At 43.0% G+C, this 19,876-nt stretch overlaps 1 protein-coding gene across 3 annotated transcripts in view; it reads right to left on the bottom strand.

The window, feature by feature from the left end:
- Positions 1–19,876, bottom strand: part of MIA (MIA SH3 domain containing) — a 177,755-nt gene that overhangs the window by 7,648 nt on the left and 150,231 nt on the right. Inside the window, exon 1 of one of the 3 annotated variants that reach the window (XM_085625779.1) lies at positions 424–668. The exons of the other annotated variants lie outside the window; for them this stretch is intronic. Coding sequence (XP_085481905.1) covers positions 424–547 — 124 coding nt within the window. The 5' untranslated portion in view covers positions 548–668. Of the gene's footprint in view, positions 1–423; positions 669–19,876 lie in introns of those variants that run through there. 3 annotated transcript variants of the gene reach the window in all.

The raw sequence follows: 19,876 nt of genomic DNA, 5'->3' as shown, positions 1-19,876 counted from the left end.
AAACAAATGTAAATTAAGCTCTCACCATGGACTGGAAAAGTGTTTTTGTGCAATTTGCACAAATTTGGTGCCAGCACCAGCTGGCATTACCTCACTCTTTGGAAGTGATGGCTCTGCAGCGAGTACACTCAGATATAAACACACAAAATAAAAACCTCGGAAAATGTTGCTAGCACGGAGGCCAGGAGCATGTCCACATCGGTATGGTGAGAGGATAATATGACAAGACTCCACATGGTAGTACCCTCCCGCTGGAGCAAACCACCATGACAGCCTTAAGAAGTTGTCTAAATGATGTACACAAAGCTATACGAAAACTGTGCAACATAATATATCATAACATATCTTCTCGACAGGTGCCAGCTGCCACCCCCTTGTAGTACAGATTTTAAGAGTTCATTTATATATAAACACAATACTCACGGCTGCATTCCTCGTCTGCGCAAAGTTTCTTTTCTGCTAGTTTCGCCATCTTCCTGCCCCCATGTGCACCAACAAGAAGAGCTAAAAAGCCCGCCAACAGAAGAAGCCTCGCTCTGGCGCACATCCTCGAAAGTGCTTCCCCGGGTTTTTTATTTATTCTATCTGGTAAAAGAATTTAAGAAAAAGCAACGCGGCGCCTCTACGAGCGGCCACAACCGACGCAGCCACGAATGCTTTGTCCTCCGTCAGAGAGAGCAATGTAGATATTTGCTGAAGGAAAATTCTCCTGGACCGCACCAGTGCCTCAGTGAACACTTCTCTGTTTTCGGTCGCCTCCCACACCTTTTTTTTGGGAATGTCTTGGTTCTCATCCTGGAAGAATGATGTCATATTTGACTTGGTTGCTGCTAAAAGGGTAATTGAGGAAAGGTATTGTGTCATTACAATAAAACAATAATGTATGTGTATGTGTGACTATGTGTATGTATGTCTATATATACACACACACACACACATACACATATATATATTCAATGAAAAAACCATAGGTTTCACAGATGTTACAGTTAGCTGGACATTTCACTCGTAAAAAACCATTGAAATTCCCCCGTTATAGTTAGTGCAGGCAACTATAACTCACGCGACCGCAATCCTCTGCTGATGCTAATACTGTATTTAGACACTTATTTGCCCATGTCTTCTTCCATTAAATTTTAGCTATACATATATTACAAATATTTTTTTTTCATAAAGACACATATGTCATCAGCAGAGGATTGCGGTCGCGTGAGTTATAGTTGCCTGCACTAACTATAACGGGGGAATTTCAATGGTTTTTTACGAGTGAAATGTCCAGCTAACTGTAACATCTGTGAAACCTATGGTTTTTTCATTGAATTTGCAAGGTTTTTTAAATGCTAATTCCTAACTATCACGTGTGTGAAACCTATGGTTTTTTCAGTGAATTTGTATGGTTTTTTAAATGCTAAGTTACTTTACGCCGTTCGTGGCGTGCGCGCCCACTTCACGCAGTTCGTTCCGTGCGCGCACGGTGCGCTTCGTGCACCGTGCGCACACAGTGAGCACGCGGTGCGCTTTGCGCACCGCGCGCCCACTTTATGCAGTTAGTGCCGTGCACGCACGGTGGGCACACGGTGCACTACGCGCACCGCGTGCCCACGTTACGCTGGATGGGCCATGTACGCACGATGCGCTTCGCGCACCGTCCGCACACGGAGGACATATTATGCGCTTCGTTGTGAAAGGTTATCTATTAGTTGTTGGTTGATATTATATGCCATGCACAATAGATGCCCTTCGTGCACCTTTTGCACACGGGGTGGGGCAAATGTGGATATTGGTTTTTTTTTTATTTATTTTTTACCGTACGCGTACGGTAATAGAAATCGGCAATTTAAAAAAAACAAAAATTACATTTTTGGCCTTGGGGGTTCTTTTGGGACACCCTAACCATGGCTATGTGGTTAGGAGCTGTCTAGCCTGCCCCTTTTCATGTTATCAAGCTTTGTTTTTCCTCCCCCTCTCAGAGTGCGAGAGAGAAAATGGCGGCCGACACTTCCTGGTTTCGACCGATTCGAATGTTTACTAAGATCTAACAGCCAATCAGAATCGCGCTCGCGCACGTCACCGTACGCGTACGGTAAGCTTACCGTAAGCGCACGGTAAGCGCACCGTAAGCTGCCACAGATATATATATTGATTTAAATGCTATTTTCTCAGGAACTACTGAACAGATTTACACCAGACCTACAAAAGGCACTTCCTTGACCTGTAGACTACCTCTCTGCCAAATTTCAAGTAACTCTGTTCAGCCGTTCGGGCTGTAGCTGTGTCTAAAGGTCCTATGGAAAAATGCATGGGGAAAACGCGTTTTGGGACCCCCCTTTTTTCTCAGCCCCCGCTTGACGAATCCCCCCGAGACTTTCAGGGTAGGAGCGGACCGTAGTGCCCCATTAGTTTTGCGAGGATTCGTCGACCGGCGCCAAAGTTATTCAAAATAGAATGTTGCGGTTTTCCTATGGAAACAGGGTCCTAACTATAACTATCTACTGGCGACCGCCAGTAGATAATATAAATATATATATATATATTCACTTAAAAAAACATAGGTTTCACACATGTTATAGTTAGGTGGACATTTCACTTGTAAAAAACCAATGAAATTCCCCGGTTATAGTTATTTCAGTTAACTATATCTCGTGCGCCCGCAATCCACTGCTCATGACGTCACATATTACATCACTCATGACATGGTCAGTGGCATCACTCATGACATCACTGATGACATCATCCTTTTGATAGAGTGGCGGTCGCGCGAGTTATAGTTAACTGAACTAACTATAACGGGGGAATTTCATTGGTTTTTTACGAGTGAAATGTCCACCTAACTATAACATGTGTGAAACCTATGGTTTTTTAAGTGAATTTGCAAGGTTTTTTAAATGCTAATTCCTAACAATAACGTGTGTGAAACCTATGGTTTTTTCAGTGAATTTGTACGTTTTTTTAAATGCTAAGTTATGTATTTATTATTATATTTTTTATATATTTATTTTACAATAAACTACGTATTATTTTATTTTTAATGGTTTTTCACCGTGCGCGCACCCCACGATTTAAAAAAAAAAAAATTAATGTTTTTTTCTGCCTTCGGGGTCCTTCAGGGACCCCCTGACAAAGGCTAGGGTTCAGGAACTCTCTACCCTGCCCCCTTTTCACGTTCGCCACCTTCCTTTTTCACTCTCGCACTCAAAACAAACAAAATGGCGGCCGACACTTCCTGATTTCGACCGATTCGAACGTTGACTGACATGTAACCACCAATCAAAATTACGCTTGCGCAGGTTAGGGTGCGCGCACAGTGCGCGCACGGTGAGCGGCTATAGATATTTTTGTACTTTAACGGCAATTTTCTCAGGAACTACTGAACAGATTGACTCCATATATGCAAAAGGCACATCCCTGGTCTGAGGACTACCTCTTGCCAAATTTCAAGTAATTCTGTTCAGCCGTTCGGGCTGTACCTTCGACTAAAGGTCCTATGGGAAAATGCATGGGGAAAACGCGTTTTGGGACCCCCCTTTTTTCTCAGCCCCCGCTTGATGAATCCCCCCGAGACTTTCAGGATAGGAGTGGAGCAGAGCGCCCCATTAGTTTTGAAAATTTCGCGAGGATTCGTCAACCGGCGCCAAAGTTATTCAAAATAGAATTTTGAGATTTCCTATGGAAACACGGTCCTAACTATAACTATCTACTGGCGACCGCCAGTAGATAATATATTTCATTCTGAGTTTTATATAGCGCGAACATGACCCATGGGTATCAGAGCGCTTTACAGTTACATGTCGTAACATGTACATGTCATATATATAAATATAGATATATACACATACACACACACATATTAAACCCCTTTCTGTGACATTGGCAGCACAGCTTATTTCAAAGCAGGGGCGTAGCTTCCATTGGTGCAGCAGGTGTGATGTCACCAGGGCCCAGATGCCTTAGGGGCCCACTGAACCCTGATAATTGCTGCATTTTATAATTCAAACAACATCCAGGAGCCAATTTCGTTCCTTGCATCAGGGCCCCTGACACACTGGCTACACTACTGCTTCAAAGGCTTCAAAAGAAAACTTTTTGTTCTTGTACCCAGGAACTGTTAGACTGAGCATTGAACATACATCTAAAAAAGCATCCGTGTCCAATATCACAGTATGTTCATATACATAACTTCCATATGTGCACATTAAACAGAATACTGTACACATATCAAACACACTACACATAGGCATGATCATCGCGGGTCAGATAATCTCGTTTTGGACACAAACTGCTGTCTGTGTCCCAAATATTCTCACAATTTGGGTTAAAATTGTTTGAGCAAACAGCTCACTTGATCCCATGCACTATTAGAATTGTGTTCTCAATTATGAAGTACACAACTTATAATTGGGTGCAAATTGCACAACCAGTACTTCGCGCACACCGTAGTATCACAAATTAGCTTGCTGCCCCATTATGATCGAGCCAAATGCTAGGTATCAACGCGTGCACAAAAGCCGGCTCCGCCAAATCACACACCACCCACATAACACTCCACAGGACTCATCAGACATAACATCACGCACACATCCACAGGGGCGTAGCTTGGTCATTAGGATTGGGGAGTGTGAGCTTCTGATTTCCCAACAATCACACTGGGAACACATTATATGAGAAGTGGGACATGAGGGGGGCTTAAGAGCAGTGGAAGGAGAGGAGTGAGGATTGTTAGGGGTACTTAAAACACAATATTTTTCAAACAAAACATTTTTTAAGGCCATCAAAACATGGATGAGAGAGAGTGTGAGTGGTTTTGTCAGTGTGAGCATGTAAACATCCCAGGTGAAATCCGACAGACACTTCACATTACCCGACTGAACAAACTTGTTACCAACTATTTACTACAGAATACATTTTTTAGGGGTGGTGTAAGATCTCAAACTCACCCCCTGAGCTACACCCCTGCACATTCAGCACTTCGGGAATACACAGTATAGTTCAGTATCACCTTGCTCACAACAGCATTTTATTCATCACGATATAAAGCAAAATATCTTTCAACAGAACACTTTAAGACAACGCTCTGAGCATGCATCCAATGCAGCCTAAATATGCAATTAACTGACTATTAGAGCACCAAACAGCACTTGCTTTCTACCGATGTGTACCAAGAAGAAGACACTTAAGCTAGCAAGTACAGCCCTCAAGTCCCACTTACTAAATTAAATTATTAAAGCTGGCACATGGCCTCCACAGAGGTACCGTTTACTTAACCATCTGCATATTTGCACAAGCATTGGTGAAGCCAACATGGCTTGAATTTTTGGCTTATTGGCTGTGCGAATGCTTTCTGCTGAAGTTGTGAAGCATCGGCTAAAGAAAATAAAAAGGCACAACATTCAAACACGAACATGATCTCCTATGCGTCATGATGCTGCGGGTGGCATTGTTATTACATAGGTGCTTGCATGTCTGATGAGATGCACATGCCCTTGGAACGAAGTGACAGTATTTTATTAATATTTTTACTTACCTATCCAAATTGGCAGACAGTGCCTGCAGCACGTTCCTGCATAGTGTGGCATGAATGCTACACCATGGACGAACAGGGGTGCAATTCCAGGGGGACAGAACTTGTGCCCTCCTGTGTGCACCCCCAGGCCCAGGAGCAGCACGGGTGCCCTGTTAGAGACCCCTTTCTTGCCTCTCCTTCACCATATACATGGTGGGCTCACCACCATGAAAGTGGCAGCAGACAGGTAACTTGTAATATGCTCTGCAGTACCAATGCGGCACCACCAGCATTTTACAGCTCCCTAACCACTGCATGGCTGTCGTGGCATCCTGGATCGACGGCGGATGCAGCGGCCCTGTGGCATACACAGTGAGAACAGTGGCAGGGTATAAGATGCTGCACCGATTACTTGTGTTCTTGTACAATATCTAATACATATTAGTTATTTCAACCAGTAGTGGTCCAACAAATGCCCACCTCCCGAAACCAGCCACCAATTTGGTTTCAAAATAAAACAGATATACAGAAAGAAGGGAGAGGCAATGCTATAATGACCAAAGAGTTCATCTCTTTCATTCATCGCAGACGATGACAGAATAAATGATTTCTGTAGCCGGAAATGTTCTTAGTCTTTTTTATTATTTCAGTTTTGTATGTATAGCAGCAAAACAGCCAACACGTTTCACCCTTTCAGGCTTCTTCAGGGCAATTATAATGTTTCGCAGAGTCTTCGGCTCGGAGTTTCCCGATACTCATTCTAGACACTTTCAAATTTTAGGATATACACTTTTATAATTTAGTATCAGAGTTACTGTAGGTACATATTCTGGTCCACGTTCCTCTTTCCAATTCAGCGGGTCCTACTACCACACCAATAAGTGAATGCGCTCAATCGCCCAATCTTTCAAAATCAAAAAGTTGTCCTTCTATGTGTTTGAGTCCACACCCATGGTAAGTCCCAGGACCTCGAGTAATAGACAGTAATGGCGGCGCTCAATCGCTACCCCTATTCAGCGTGGAGACTCCTCTTCCATACACAGGTCCGGCGTACATGTGGCAGTTCAACTGGCCAACCCGTAATACTGCGGCGGGTCAGCAGTGTGGTAGTGGTTGGACCACCACCGCGAGTACAGCGGTCCTATGGATTACTGTACTTATAATAAGGCCCTAAGACTTTAATCAAAACCACAAGACTACCAACAGTGCAACAATGTAACTGAATTGGCATGGGTTTCCCTATAAAAACACATAACTCTTAGAATTAAAATTCTCCCTTTGAAGAATCACTGACAGAATATCGACAACCACAATATCGAGGTCCCAAAATATCGGGACCCAAATATCGATGTCAAGAATATCGACATCCTATCCTCATCATGGTAAGTACAAAAATATTGGAGGGAAAATATTGTTGTAAAAAATATCATTGTTAAAAATATCGTGTTTAATTTTTTTAAAAGAATAATATAAAATAAAGAAAATAATACATATATTTTAAAAAAATATAGAATTATTATAAAATGTTTAAAATTAGAAATAATAAATATAATGTAAAAAAAATGAAACATACATATATACAAAATATAATATATACATTTACTTAATAATATTCATAAATGATTATTATAATCAATTATAAAATGTTAAAAACATATAAAAATTATAAATACATATATATATACATATACCAGTAAAATAAAAATAAAAAATAAATATATATAATAAATTAAAATATTTGAATATTTTTATTCTTTTGCAATTACATTTTACACTACATTAACAGCAACAGTAGGGACAATATTGGATAGCGGAGAGCATAAAATTACTATTCCCACTCCAGGGAGTGCAACAGTAGGGAACGTGTTGGATAGCGGAGGGGAATAATTTACTATTCCCACTCCAGGGAGTGAAACAGTTAGGAAAGTGTTAGCTAGCGTAGGGGTATAATTTACTATTCCCACTCCAGAGAGTGCAACAGTAGGGCAAATGTTGGATAGCGGAGGGGATAAAATTACTATTCCCACTCCAGCAAGTGCTACAGTAGGGAAAGTGTTGGATAGCATAGGGGAATAATTTACTATTCCCACTCCATGGAGTGCAACATTAAAGAAAGTGTTGGATAGCGTAGTGGTAAATATTACTATTCCCACTCCAGAGATAGCAACAGTAGTGAAAGTGTTGGATAGCGAATGAGAATAATTTACTATTCCCACTCTAGTAATTACAACAATAGGGAAAGTGTTGGATAGCAGAGAGGAATAATTTACTATTCCCACTCCAGCAGGTAGAACTGTAGGGAAAGTGTTGGATAGCGGAGTGGAATAATTTACTATTCCCACTCCAGAGAGTGTGACAGTAGGGAAAATGTTGGATAGCAGAGGGGTAAAAATTACTAATCCCACTCCAGCAAGGGCAACAGTAGAGAAAGTGTTGGATAGCGGGGGGGTAACAATTACTATTCCGACTCCAGCGAGTGCAACAGTAGGGAAAGTGTTGGATAGCGGAGGGGAATAATTTACTATTCCTACTCCAGGGAGTGCAACAGTAGAGAAAGTGTTGGATAGCAGAGGGGTAACAATTACTATTCCCACTCCAGTGAGTGCAACAGTAGGGAAACTGTTGGATAGCGGAGTGGTAACAATTACTATTCCCAATCCAGCGAGTGCAACAGTATGGAAAGTGTTGGATAGCGTAGGGAAAAAAATACTATTCCCACTCCAGCAAGTGCAACAGTAGGGAAAGTGTTGGATAGCGGAGAGGAATAATTTACTGTTCCCACTCCAGCGAGTGCAACAGTAGGGAAAGGGTTGGATTGCATAGGGGAATAATTTACTATTCCCACTCAGGCAGAATAATTAAAATTAATTATCAAACAATTAATTCATTTAAAAAAATTGCCTCCCACCATATTCCTTTATAAATGACACCACCAATGTTGTAAAACATAACACTATTAACATAATTAATTAGTAATTAATTAATTAATTAAAATTAACAAGCAATATAAAAACAATCAATATTAATTTAATTCACACAATTAACAGTATAAAACAACTTAAAATAAATTTGATATTAAAAAATATATATTGAAATTAAATTACTCCCCAGCCTACTCCCCTATCAACCCACAACCCACTTTTAAATAAATGACACAAATAACATAAATAATAATTCATGAATAATCATTAATAATCAATTAATAAACAATTAACAATTTATTATTTACCACAATTTACAATTTAAAATTTAAAATACATAATTATTACATAATTATTAATATAAATAAATTAATTATTATTAAATTACTTCCCACCCTACTCCCCTATAAACCCACAACCGGCTCCTAATAAAAACACAATTTAAATATTTACCAATGAATTATTAATAATTAACAAACAAATTAATAACTAATTAATAATACATTATTTACCACAATTAACAATGTAAAATCATAAATACGTAATTATTATTTAATAAAAAGTATTAAATAATTCATTATTAGCCCTTTGGGCTAAGTTTGCGCGTTATAAATTTATTTTCATTCATTCATTCAAATCACTTCCCACCTCATTCCCCTATAAACCCACAACACGCTCCTAAAAAAATAACACAATTAAGATATTTACCAAATAATTATGAATAATTAACAACCAATTAATAAATAATTGATAATAAATTAATTACCACAATTAACAATCTAAAATATTAAATATATAAATATTAATTTTAAAAAAAACTAATTCATTATAATTAAATTACTTCCCGCCCTATTCCCCTATAACCCCACAACCCGCTGTGGAATAAAAATGCAAATTTTAATCAAAATTAATTAATAACTTCTAAAAATTATTATTAAAATTATAATTATGTTACTTCCCAGCCTATTCTCCTATAAACCCACAACCTTCTACGGAACTAATACGCAAAAATTACTGTAATACATATATTACAAAAAAAATACAATACTTAAACAAAAATATAGAACGCATACATTTAAAATACATACTAAAATGTATTACACTAATATAAACATCGATGTTATTAACAACAATATTTTTACAAACGATATTACTGACTTCAATATTAACAAAAACGATATTTCTTACCTTAAAGTCGATATTCTGGTCCACGATATTCTTGCAGTCTATGGGGCATATTATCAAGGACGGCGTTAAAATTATCGCCGGTTTAGCGGCAGAAAGCTGCCGCTAAAGCGGCGATAATGGGCTTGATATTATGCCCTGGAGAATTCCAATAAAAGCCCATGTTCACACCAGAACATGGACTTCTATTGGAATTCTCCAGGGCATATTATCAAGGCCATTATCGCCGCTTTAGCAGCAGTTTTCTGCCACTAAACCGGCGAAAATTTTCAACGCCGTCTTTGATAATATGCACCGTAATTCTGTCACTTCGATATTTCCAACTCGATATTATGGGACTTCGATATTCCCAAATCGGTCTGTGCACCCCTTTTGAAATATCCACTTTTTCTTAGGCCAGGCCTAGGTACAGGTTTAACTGGTTCACAGGCCTTAGGTAATCCAAAAAATATATAAATAAAACATACATATATACATTCATTCATTGGTCAGTACAATTGTCTTTCACATTTTGCATCTGCGTACCACAGCATACAGCTTGATCAGCACACTTCAGACTTTGTCTCTCTTGCACTGTGATTGAAGGCTTGTCTTTTTCCTGCTCAAGTATGCACATTCACCTAAAAGAGGTTCACTTCAGTGCCCGGGCCGTGGGCCAATACTTTACTTTGCCAATGCTTTTTTGCCCATTCTTTATACTTTGTTGATTACTTTTAGTCATCCTTGTGTGTTTACCTTGTGTCTCCAGGTTACAGTCATTCAAAGCCATATTTTCTATAATTTGTACCTAAAAGAATCATATTTTCCTGTCATAGACATCAAGGGGCCTATTAGCATGGTGGGCAGATCGCCACCGCCCAACCGGTGGTGGCGATCCGCCCGCCAAAACACCCCGCCGGACGGCCTTTTACCCCCGCCACATTAGCATGGCGGGGGTACCGCTGCAGACTGAAAGACCATCCGCCCGTTTTCCACCGGTAGGCAATCGTCACGATTGCCTACCGGGCAGAAAAGGCCCATAATATGGTGGCGGTGCAATCCATATTATGATGTGTGCGGAAAAATGCCTTTCCATGGCGGAGACTCCGCCATGGAAAGGCATGCGGAGTTCTCTTTGGGGTCCTGTTGCGGGCCCCCAGGGTGTTGGGGGGGTGGGGAGCTGCACTTGGGGCATACCCATGGTACCCCCAACATTGGCATGTACAAGGTGGCAGGCACCGCGCGGTGCCTGTCATGTTGTGCATACCAAAGCACAACATGCATATATTGCATTGTGGCGGGTGCTGCTTACAGCACCGCCCACTACAATGTAATATATGCGGGATGCCACCGCCACCGTGGCGGTGGCATCCTAATTGCCTGTGCGTGACCGCCGCACCACTGGCGGCCGGTCCCAGCACCTCTAGGGTGGCCATCCTAATGGGCCCCCAAGAGTTTCTACGCTTGTATTAAGTACACTTGCACTGCTCTATTAAAATTGTGTGCTTGTTTTTTCTAATGTAAACTTTTTTTGTAAGTATATGACTGCCTTGTGTAGGCAGTAGCATTTTTACCTTCTTACTGGTTTTGTGGCATATGTCTGATACAAAAATAACCATCACACCAGTTTTCAAAGACAAACATATTAGCTTCGCTAGTGTTTATTTTCAATGACTTAAAGAAAACCAGTATGCAGATTAGTAAATGTTTAGAAAAGATGTAATTATCCACAAACCCATTTAGAGGCTCTGCATTTGCACTGCCGTCACATTCATTATTCACAACAAGACGATGGATATAGTGCTGAAACTTTTCAAACACTCACCCCCAGTCACAGATCTGGGTTTAATCCATCGTTCTTTTGCTCACCATGCCACCCCAGTTTGAACCGAGCCCTATGCAAATCATTCTTGGCCCTGTTCCCCATGAGCTGCCAGACCAGGTCCTCCCTGGACCAGAAACAAGCATCCTAGGTCTGGTTTCAGGGTATCACCCCTTATCAACCAGGCTAGCTTGAATCCAGTGGCACAGTGAGCAAGGGACCCACATCCGGGTATGCCCTGGCCACTTAGGTGACATGGTGAGCAAACTAACGGAGGGTTGAGGTGCTACCCGAGCGATCGCCAGTGATTAGACAAATTGCAAGCATTCCTCCCATCATCTTTTGTGTGTTTCATGTACTACCCTCAGTGGCATGGATATGCCCAGACGTGGGTCCCGGGCTCCCTGGGTGACTGGATTCAAGCTGGCCTGGCTGATATGAGGTGATACTCTGATACCGGTCCCAGGATGCTTGTTTTCGGTCCAGGAAAGACCTGGCTTGGCAGTTCGGGCTGGACTATTCCCATGAGGAGCAGGGTCAAGACTGATTTGCATATGGCTGGGTCCAAACTGAGGTGACATGGTCAGCAAAAGAAGGATGGTTTGGGATACTACCCCCAGTGATCGCCAGTGGTTATACAAATTGCAAGCATTTCTACCATCACCTTTTGTGTGGTCGCATTCATTGATTGCATTCATTCAGACCTCTCATCCATTCATTAATGAAAGACCCTAAACTGTGGCTCTCAGACCACGTCTCCTGCAGGGTGGGCGCATTTGTCTTCTGATGTCCAAGTTAAGAAAAGACGTTTTACAAATAACCCGAGCATGACTCCAATAAATCCTCAAAATATTGTCGGTTTAACATTGGTTGCTATCGCAACACTGACAATTCAAAGACAAAAGATAATCACAGCCACTTTGCGCCCTGTTTGGAGATGTATGGTGTGACGGGTTTGTATTAGAAATGCAATGAGAGGAAAATGCTCCGTGGACTATTAATCCAAAATAATCAAATAACAAAATAAGAAGCAAAAGACAATTATTATTAGGTTTTGTCAAAAAAACCTTCTAACAAACTATCCGATTTATATTGGGTTTCCTACAACATTGAGAGTGTGTGTTTTTTGCATCTGACCATCTTTCTACTCTCATGTAAACTACTTAAATTGCCAGTTCTCAAATAACCGAAGGTGCCTGGGATTTGAAAGCACAGATCTCTCACTGTACTCAGAATTTACGATTGCTTAATTGAAATGCAAAAATGTGGATGCAAAAACATTCCAAGAGCTTTTGGAAGCCATATTGGAAAGGATGAGAGTTGTATTTTAAACTTGGATCTGTTTTTAGTGGGGCAAATAAACAACATTTTGGATAAACAGGCAGGGACTCTGCGGCGGATGTGGAGGAAGCTTGCACACTTCACTCTGCAGCAACTTGATCTGGGTGAGCTCTGCACCTACAAAGAATAAACCTTTGACAGCAAATTTCAACCCCAAATCAGAGCTTAATTTTTAAGAATAAAAATGAAATGCTAATGACCACAGAGGCACAGCCAGTGTGTCTTGGGCCCTAGTGCAAGGAGGATATGGGTCCCTTAGCCATTGTTTGAACATTGAAATACAGCTAAAATCTAGGTTAAGTGGCCCCCTCAGGGCTCGGACCCCCGGGTGCCACTGCACCTGTTGCACCAATGTAAGTTATGCCCCTGAATGCCCAAAGTTATTCTTCAGACCCGGCGAGAGTGCTGGCAAAAGCCGGCTTTGTTAAATTCCAAGGCCAGCCCGGCTCCAGGATGGTTCTGGGCAGGCAATGAAGAAAATAAATTGGGGAGCGGGAAAAACCCCCACAAAAACATACTTTCAGAAGTACTGCTATTTTAGACGTTGATATTGTATTGTATTGTATTGTAGGCGGTTTTGTATAGCGCGCAGTTACCCTCGGGCATCCCAGCGCTTGATCAGTCATACCCTAACCAGGAACAAGAAGGCACATCACAGAGGGAACAGATAGGTTTTCAGCAGTTTCCGGAAGCGCAGGGTGCCTGTTTCTGAACGCAACTCGAACGGGAGCGCATTCCAGAGGGTAGCGATATGCACGGCGAATCTTCTGCCACCAGTGCGGGCCTTACACACCCTGGGGACCTTGAGAAGGGATTTCTGGTCCGAACGCAGGGGTCTAGAAGCTTTATAGGGTACCACTAATTTAGATAGAATAGGGGGGCCTTTGCCCTGCAGGATTTTATGGGCAATACAGAGGGACTTAAACTTAACTCTCTCTCGTACTGGGAGCCAATGCAAAATCTTCAAGGCTGGTCTGGCTGACTGCCTCCTAGGAGCATTGGCTAGTACCCTGGCCGCGGCATTTTGCACTTGTTGAAGTTTGTTCAGCGTGGCTTCAGGGGCACCAAGGAAGATCGCATTACAGTAATCTAACCTAGATGTAATCAGGCCCTGAATAAGTAGCTTCCTGGAAGTAGGGGGGAGAAGGGGCAGGACCTTACGGGCAGAGCGAAGAAGCCCAAAACAGATCCCTGCCGTCTTCTTTGCCTGCGTCTTGAAGGTAAGGTCCTGCTCCAACCAGACTCCCAAGCTCTTGATCTCCTGTTTGGAGCAGGGGAGCTCTCCCAGGCAGCTAGGCCAGCTGGACAGAGGGAGAGGGGGAGCCTTGTGCCCCAGAAGCATAATATCAGTTTTAGATCCGTTAAGTTTCAACGCTGAGTCGCACATCCAGGTGTATACATGAGACAGGCATTGATGCAAAACCTCCGGATTCTTCATCAATTGGGAGAGAGCCACCACCAATTGCGTGTCATCAGCATAGCTGACGATTTTTATCCCGAAAGGTGCAACCACATCCTCCAGGGGAGACATATACACATTAAATAAAGTGGGACTCAAGGAGGAGCCCTGTGGGACCCCACACTGGAGGGGGATAGGAGAAGACCGCGCACTACCTTCCCATACCTGATAAGTACGGCCAGTAAGAAAGGAGCGCAGCCACTGCAACACAACACCTCTTACTCCCACGTTGGACAATCGTTGGATCAGTACTTGATGGTTAACAGTATCGAAGGCAGCGCTAAGATCCAGGAGGATCACTGCCACTGACCCCCCCGAATCCAGCATGCTTCTGGCTTCGTCCACAACTGCTAGGAGGGCGGTGTCCGTGCCGTGGCCTGGGCGGAAGCCGGTTTGGGTTTCTCGAAGCAGCCCGTTGGACTCCAGAAAGCTGGAAAGTTGATAGTTAACCAGCCTTTCTGCGATCTTACCAAGTCCCGGCAGAAGAGAAATAGGTCTGAAATTAGCCAAGTCCGATGGATCCAGACTAGGCTTTTTCAGGAGGGCCTTCACCACAGCCCTTTTCCAACCTGAAGGAACCACCCCTTGAGTAAGGGAAAGATTGATGAGGTTCGTGATAGGGGCCGTGATCACAGAGGCAACTTGTTTGAGGAATCTCATTGGAGCAGGGTCGTCTGGCGAGCCGCTCTTCATCGAGCTGAGTTCCCTTGTCACTTCCATCTCAGTTATCGGATCAAAAGAGTCGAATAGAATGTGAGTGCCTTTTCCTTGATCTGCTACATAAGTATTCTGTGTGGCCCGAGGTAGCAGAGAAAGAATATTCTCGATTTTGAGATGGAAATAGTCCGCGAGTTCCCTGCACTTTTCCGCGGGATTGTCGTGGATGACTGGCGGCTCGGGGATTTTGAGAAGCTCCTTAATCACTCTAAATGTCTCTCTAGAAGAGTTAGAGGCGCTAATAAATTTTTCCTCAAAAAATTTGGCCTTGGCAGCGCGAAGGGCTTTCTTATATGACCTCATGGCTACCCGATAGTTCTCTCGACTGGCCGCCTCCCAGTCCCTTCTCCATGTCCTCTCCAGCTTCTTACAGCATCTCCTAAGAGTGCGTAGTTCAGCGGTGTACCAAGGGGCCGAACCCGTTCTGCTCCTACTCTTAGCAACTCTCTTTTTTGGCAAGATGGAATCAAGAGAGTTGGTAAGCCATTGATCAAAGGCCAGGTCAGCCGTGGAGGGATCATCGGCCAGGGGAGGGAAGGATCTCTGTAGCTGCGCTGTCCAGCTTTCAAATGAAAGTTTAGACCAGGCCCTTTCCAAAGAATAAACTCCAAGGGACGGGTTGGCCTTGGTGTCACGTTGCATGGAAAAAGGTATCAAAAAGTGGTCTGACCATGGCAGGGGGCAGGCCGGTAGAACTTCTACATGCGGGATATTAGAAAAGATCGGGTCGAGAAGATGACCTTTAATGTGAGAGGCTCCCTGATTGCTAAGGGTCAGATTATAAGCCTTCAAGTCCGAACCCAAGTCAGTGGCTGTAAAGTCGGAAGGATCATTAAAATGGAGGTTTAAATCCCCCAGTACCATGAAATTGGAGGTAGCAGTGGCCATCTGCATAACGGTTTCCAAAAGAGAGTTAGTAAAGAACCCCGAAGGACCTGGGGGGCGATATATTAGCAGACCCGATGCTGTCGTGGTAGGGGAAATCCGTAAAGAGAACTGGCAGCTTTCACAGTCCTGAATCTCACTGTTAGAGGCCCTGCATACAAACACATCTCTATAGATGATGGCTATGCCTCCCCCTCGACCAGAGGGTCGATCAAGATTGTAAATGAGAAAGCCTGGGGGGAGGGCACGTACCACGCACGCCCCTGAATTGGGTGTGATCCATGTTTCAGTTAAGAACAGGATGTCTAGATCGTGGTCTTGTATCAGGAGATTAATCTCTACTGCATGGCATGGCAGCGAACGACAGTTAAGCAGGGCCATTGCCAGTGTAGGCTTGCCCCTGTCCGCTTGTGTAGTGTTGCAGATCGAGCAGACAGTAAAGGGGTCGACCCCCTTATGCACGTACTTACATGCAGCACTTTTCGGGGCGCGCAGTGACAGCATTTCCTCCCGGGAGTAGAACAGACGAATGTCTGCGGTAGGGAGCGAGGGTCCTCGCCCTCGGCCCGTCCTGGCGCGGACGGGCGCAGACGGGCTTGCCTCTGGCGCGCCTCCGGCGCGCCGTCGGCGCGCCCGCTGCGCGCGCGCGCTGCGCGCTTGCATTGGCCTGATACAAATAGTCTCCTCCAGGGACCCAATCAAAGATGGCGACCAATGATAGGCACCGGGACAAAGGGGAGGAGTCTCGCAAGGCGAGTGAATGGCTTCGAGTTTTAAGGTGCAAGTAAGAGGGCAGAACGATGAATTAAAAGAAAAGCAACTCTTTAAAAGGTAAAGTTAATTAAAAAAATTGAACCACACAATTACAACATTAAAATACACAGAAATAGCAGCAAAAAGGTTAGAACGCAATATTATGCTAACAAGCCCTCGCTGCTGTCGCTGAGCGAGGAGAAGCGATTATGTGCAACAAAATGCTCGTAGAAAGAGTATTTCCGATCGTAGGACTGCGCGCTTGCATTGGCCTGATACAAATAGTCTCCTCCAGGGACCCAATCAAAGATGGCGACCAATGATAGGCACCGGGACAAAGGGGAGGAGTCTCGCAAGGCGAGTGAATGGCTTCGAGTTTTAAGGTGCAAGTAAGAGGGCAGAACGATGAATTAAAAGAAAAGCAACTCTTTAAAAGGTAAAGTTAATTAAAAAAATTGAACCACACAATTACAACATTAAAATACACAGAAATAGCAGCAAAAAGGTTAGAACGCAATATTATGCTAACAAGCCCTCGCTGCTGTCGCTGAGCGAGGAGAAGCGATTATGTGCAACAAAATGCTCGTAGAAAGAGTATTTCCGATCGTAGGACTGCGCGCTTGCATTGGCCTGATACAAATAGTCTCCTCCAGGGACCCAATCAAAGATGGCGACCAATGATAGGCACCGGGACAAAGGGGAGGAGTCTCGCAAGGCGAGTGAATGGCTTCGAGTTTTAAGGTGCAAGTAAGAGGGCAGAACGATGAATTAAAAGAAAAGCAACTCTTTAAAAGGTAAAGTTAATTAAAAAAATTGAACCACACAATTACAACATTAAAATACACAGAAATAGCAGCAAAAAGGTTAGAACGCAATATTATGCTAACAAGCCCTCGCTGCTGTCGCTGAGCGAGGAGAAGCGATTATGTGCAACAAAATGCTCGTAGAAAGAGTATTTCCGATCGTAGGACTGCGCGCTTGCATTGGCCTGAAACAAATAGTCTCCTCCAGGGACCCAATCAAAGATGGCGACCAATGATAGGCACCGGGACAAAGGGGAGGAGTCTCGCAAGGCGAGTGAATGGCTTCGAGTTTTAAGGTGCAAGTAAGAGGGCAGAACGATGAATTAAAAGAAAAGCAACTCTTTAAAAGGTAAAGTTAATTAAAAAAATTGAACCACACAATTACAACATTAAAATACACAGAAATAGCAGCAAAAAGGTTAGAACGCAATATTATGCTAACAAGCCCTCGCTGCTGTCGCTGAGCGAGGAGAAGCGATTATGTGCAACAAAATGCTCGTAGAAAGAGTATTTCCGATCGTAGGACTGCGCGCTTGCATTGGCCTGATACAAATAGTCTCCTCCAGGGACCCAATCAAAGATGGCGACCAATGATAGGCACCGGGACAAAGGGGAGGAGTCTCGCAAGGCGAGTGAATGGCTTCGAGTTTTAAGGTGCAAGTAAGAGGGCAGAACGATGAATTAAAAGAAAAGCAACTCTTTAAAAGGTAAAGTTAATTAAAAAAATTGAACCACACAATTACAACATTAAAATACACAGAAATAGCAGCAAAAAGGTTAGAACGCAATATTATGCTAACAAGCCCTCGCTGCTGTCGCTGAGCGAGGAGAAGCGATTATGTGCAACAAAATGCTCGTAGAAAGAGTATTTCCGATCGTAGGACTGCGCGCTTGCATTGGCCTGATACAAATAGTCTCCTCCAGGGACCCAATCAAAGATGGCGACCAATGATAGGCACCGGGACAAAGGGGAGGAGTCTCGCAAGGCGAGTGAATGGCTTCGAGTTTTAAGGTGCAAGTAAGAGGGCAGAACGATGAATTAAAAGAAAAGCAACTCTTTAAAAGGTAAAGTTAATTAAAAAAATTGAACCACACAATTACAACATTAAAATACACAGAAATAGCAGCAAAAAGGTTAGAACGCAATATTATGCTAACAAGCCCTCGCTGCTGTCGCTGAGCGAGGAGAAGCGATTATGTGCAACAAAATGCTCGTAGAAAGAGTATTTCCGATCGTAGGACTGCGCGCTTGCATTGGCCTGATACAAATAGTCTCCTCCAGGGACCCAATCAAAGATGGCGACCAATGATAGGCACCGGGACAAAGGGGAGGAGTCTCGCAAGGCGAGTGAATGGCTTCGAGTTTTAAGGTGCAAGTAAGAGGGCAGAACGATGAATTAAAAGAAAAGCAACTCTTTAAAAGGTAAAGTTAATTAAAAAAATTGAACCACACAATTACAACATTAAAATACACAGAAATAGCAGCAAAAAGGTTAGAACGCAATATTATGCTAACAAGCCCTCGCTGCTGTCGCTGAGCGAGGAGAAGCGATTATGTGCAACAAAATGCTCGTAGAAAGAGTATTTCCGATCGTAGGACTGCGCGCTTGCATTGGCCTGAAACAAATAGTCTCCTCCAGGGACCCAATCAAAGATGGCGACCAATGATAGGCACCGGGACAAAGGGGAGGAGTCTCGCAAGGCGAGTGAATGGCTTCGAGTTTTAAGGTGCAAGTAAGAGGGCAGAACGATGAATTAAAAGAAAAGCAACTCTTTAAAAGGTAAAGTTAATTAAAAAAATTGAACCACACAATTACAACATTAAAATACACAGAAATAGCAGCAAAAAGGTTAGAACGCAATATTATGCTAACAAGCCCTCGCTGCTGTCGCTGAGCGAGGAGAAGCGATTATGTGCAACAAAATGCTCGTAGAAAGAGTATTTCCGATCGTAGGACTGCGCGCTTGCATTGGCCTGATACAAATAGTCTCCTCCAGGGACCCAATCAAAGATGGCGACCAATGATAGGCACCGGGACAAAGGGGAGGAGTCTCGCAAGGCGAGTGAATGGCTTCGAGTTTTAAGGTGCAAGTAAGAGGGCAGAACGATGAATTAAAAGAAAAGCAACTCTTTAAAAGGTAAAGTTAATTAAAAAAATTGAACCACACAATTACAACATTAAAATACACAGAAATAGCAGCAAAAAGGTTAGAACGCAATATTATGCTAACAAGCCCTCGCTGCTGTCGCTGAGCGAGGAGAAGCGATTATGTGCAACAAAATGCTCGTAGAAAGAGTATTTCCGATATCTGTTCATTTTAGACCCAATAATCACATGAGCTCTATAATTTGCTTTCCGTGCAGCAAAAACTCCTGCCCTGGGACCTTCTGTATCAGGAAGGGGGATATAATGCTTACCAGAATAGGTAATATTCAGCTGGCATGCACATAAATAATTTTTTTCCTACTTTCTATTTGTTTTCCAAAAACTTTACAAACTTTACACTTCC

The sequence above is a fragment of the Triturus cristatus genome, chromosome 9, assembly GCF_964204655.1.
Source record: "Triturus cristatus chromosome 9, aTriCri1.1, whole genome shotgun sequence".
NCBI classification, from domain to species: Eukaryota; Metazoa; Chordata; class Amphibia; order Caudata; family Salamandridae; genus Triturus; species Triturus cristatus.
Note: the sequence above shows the minus strand (reverse complement) of the source record. Positions and strands in the feature narration are given on the sequence as shown.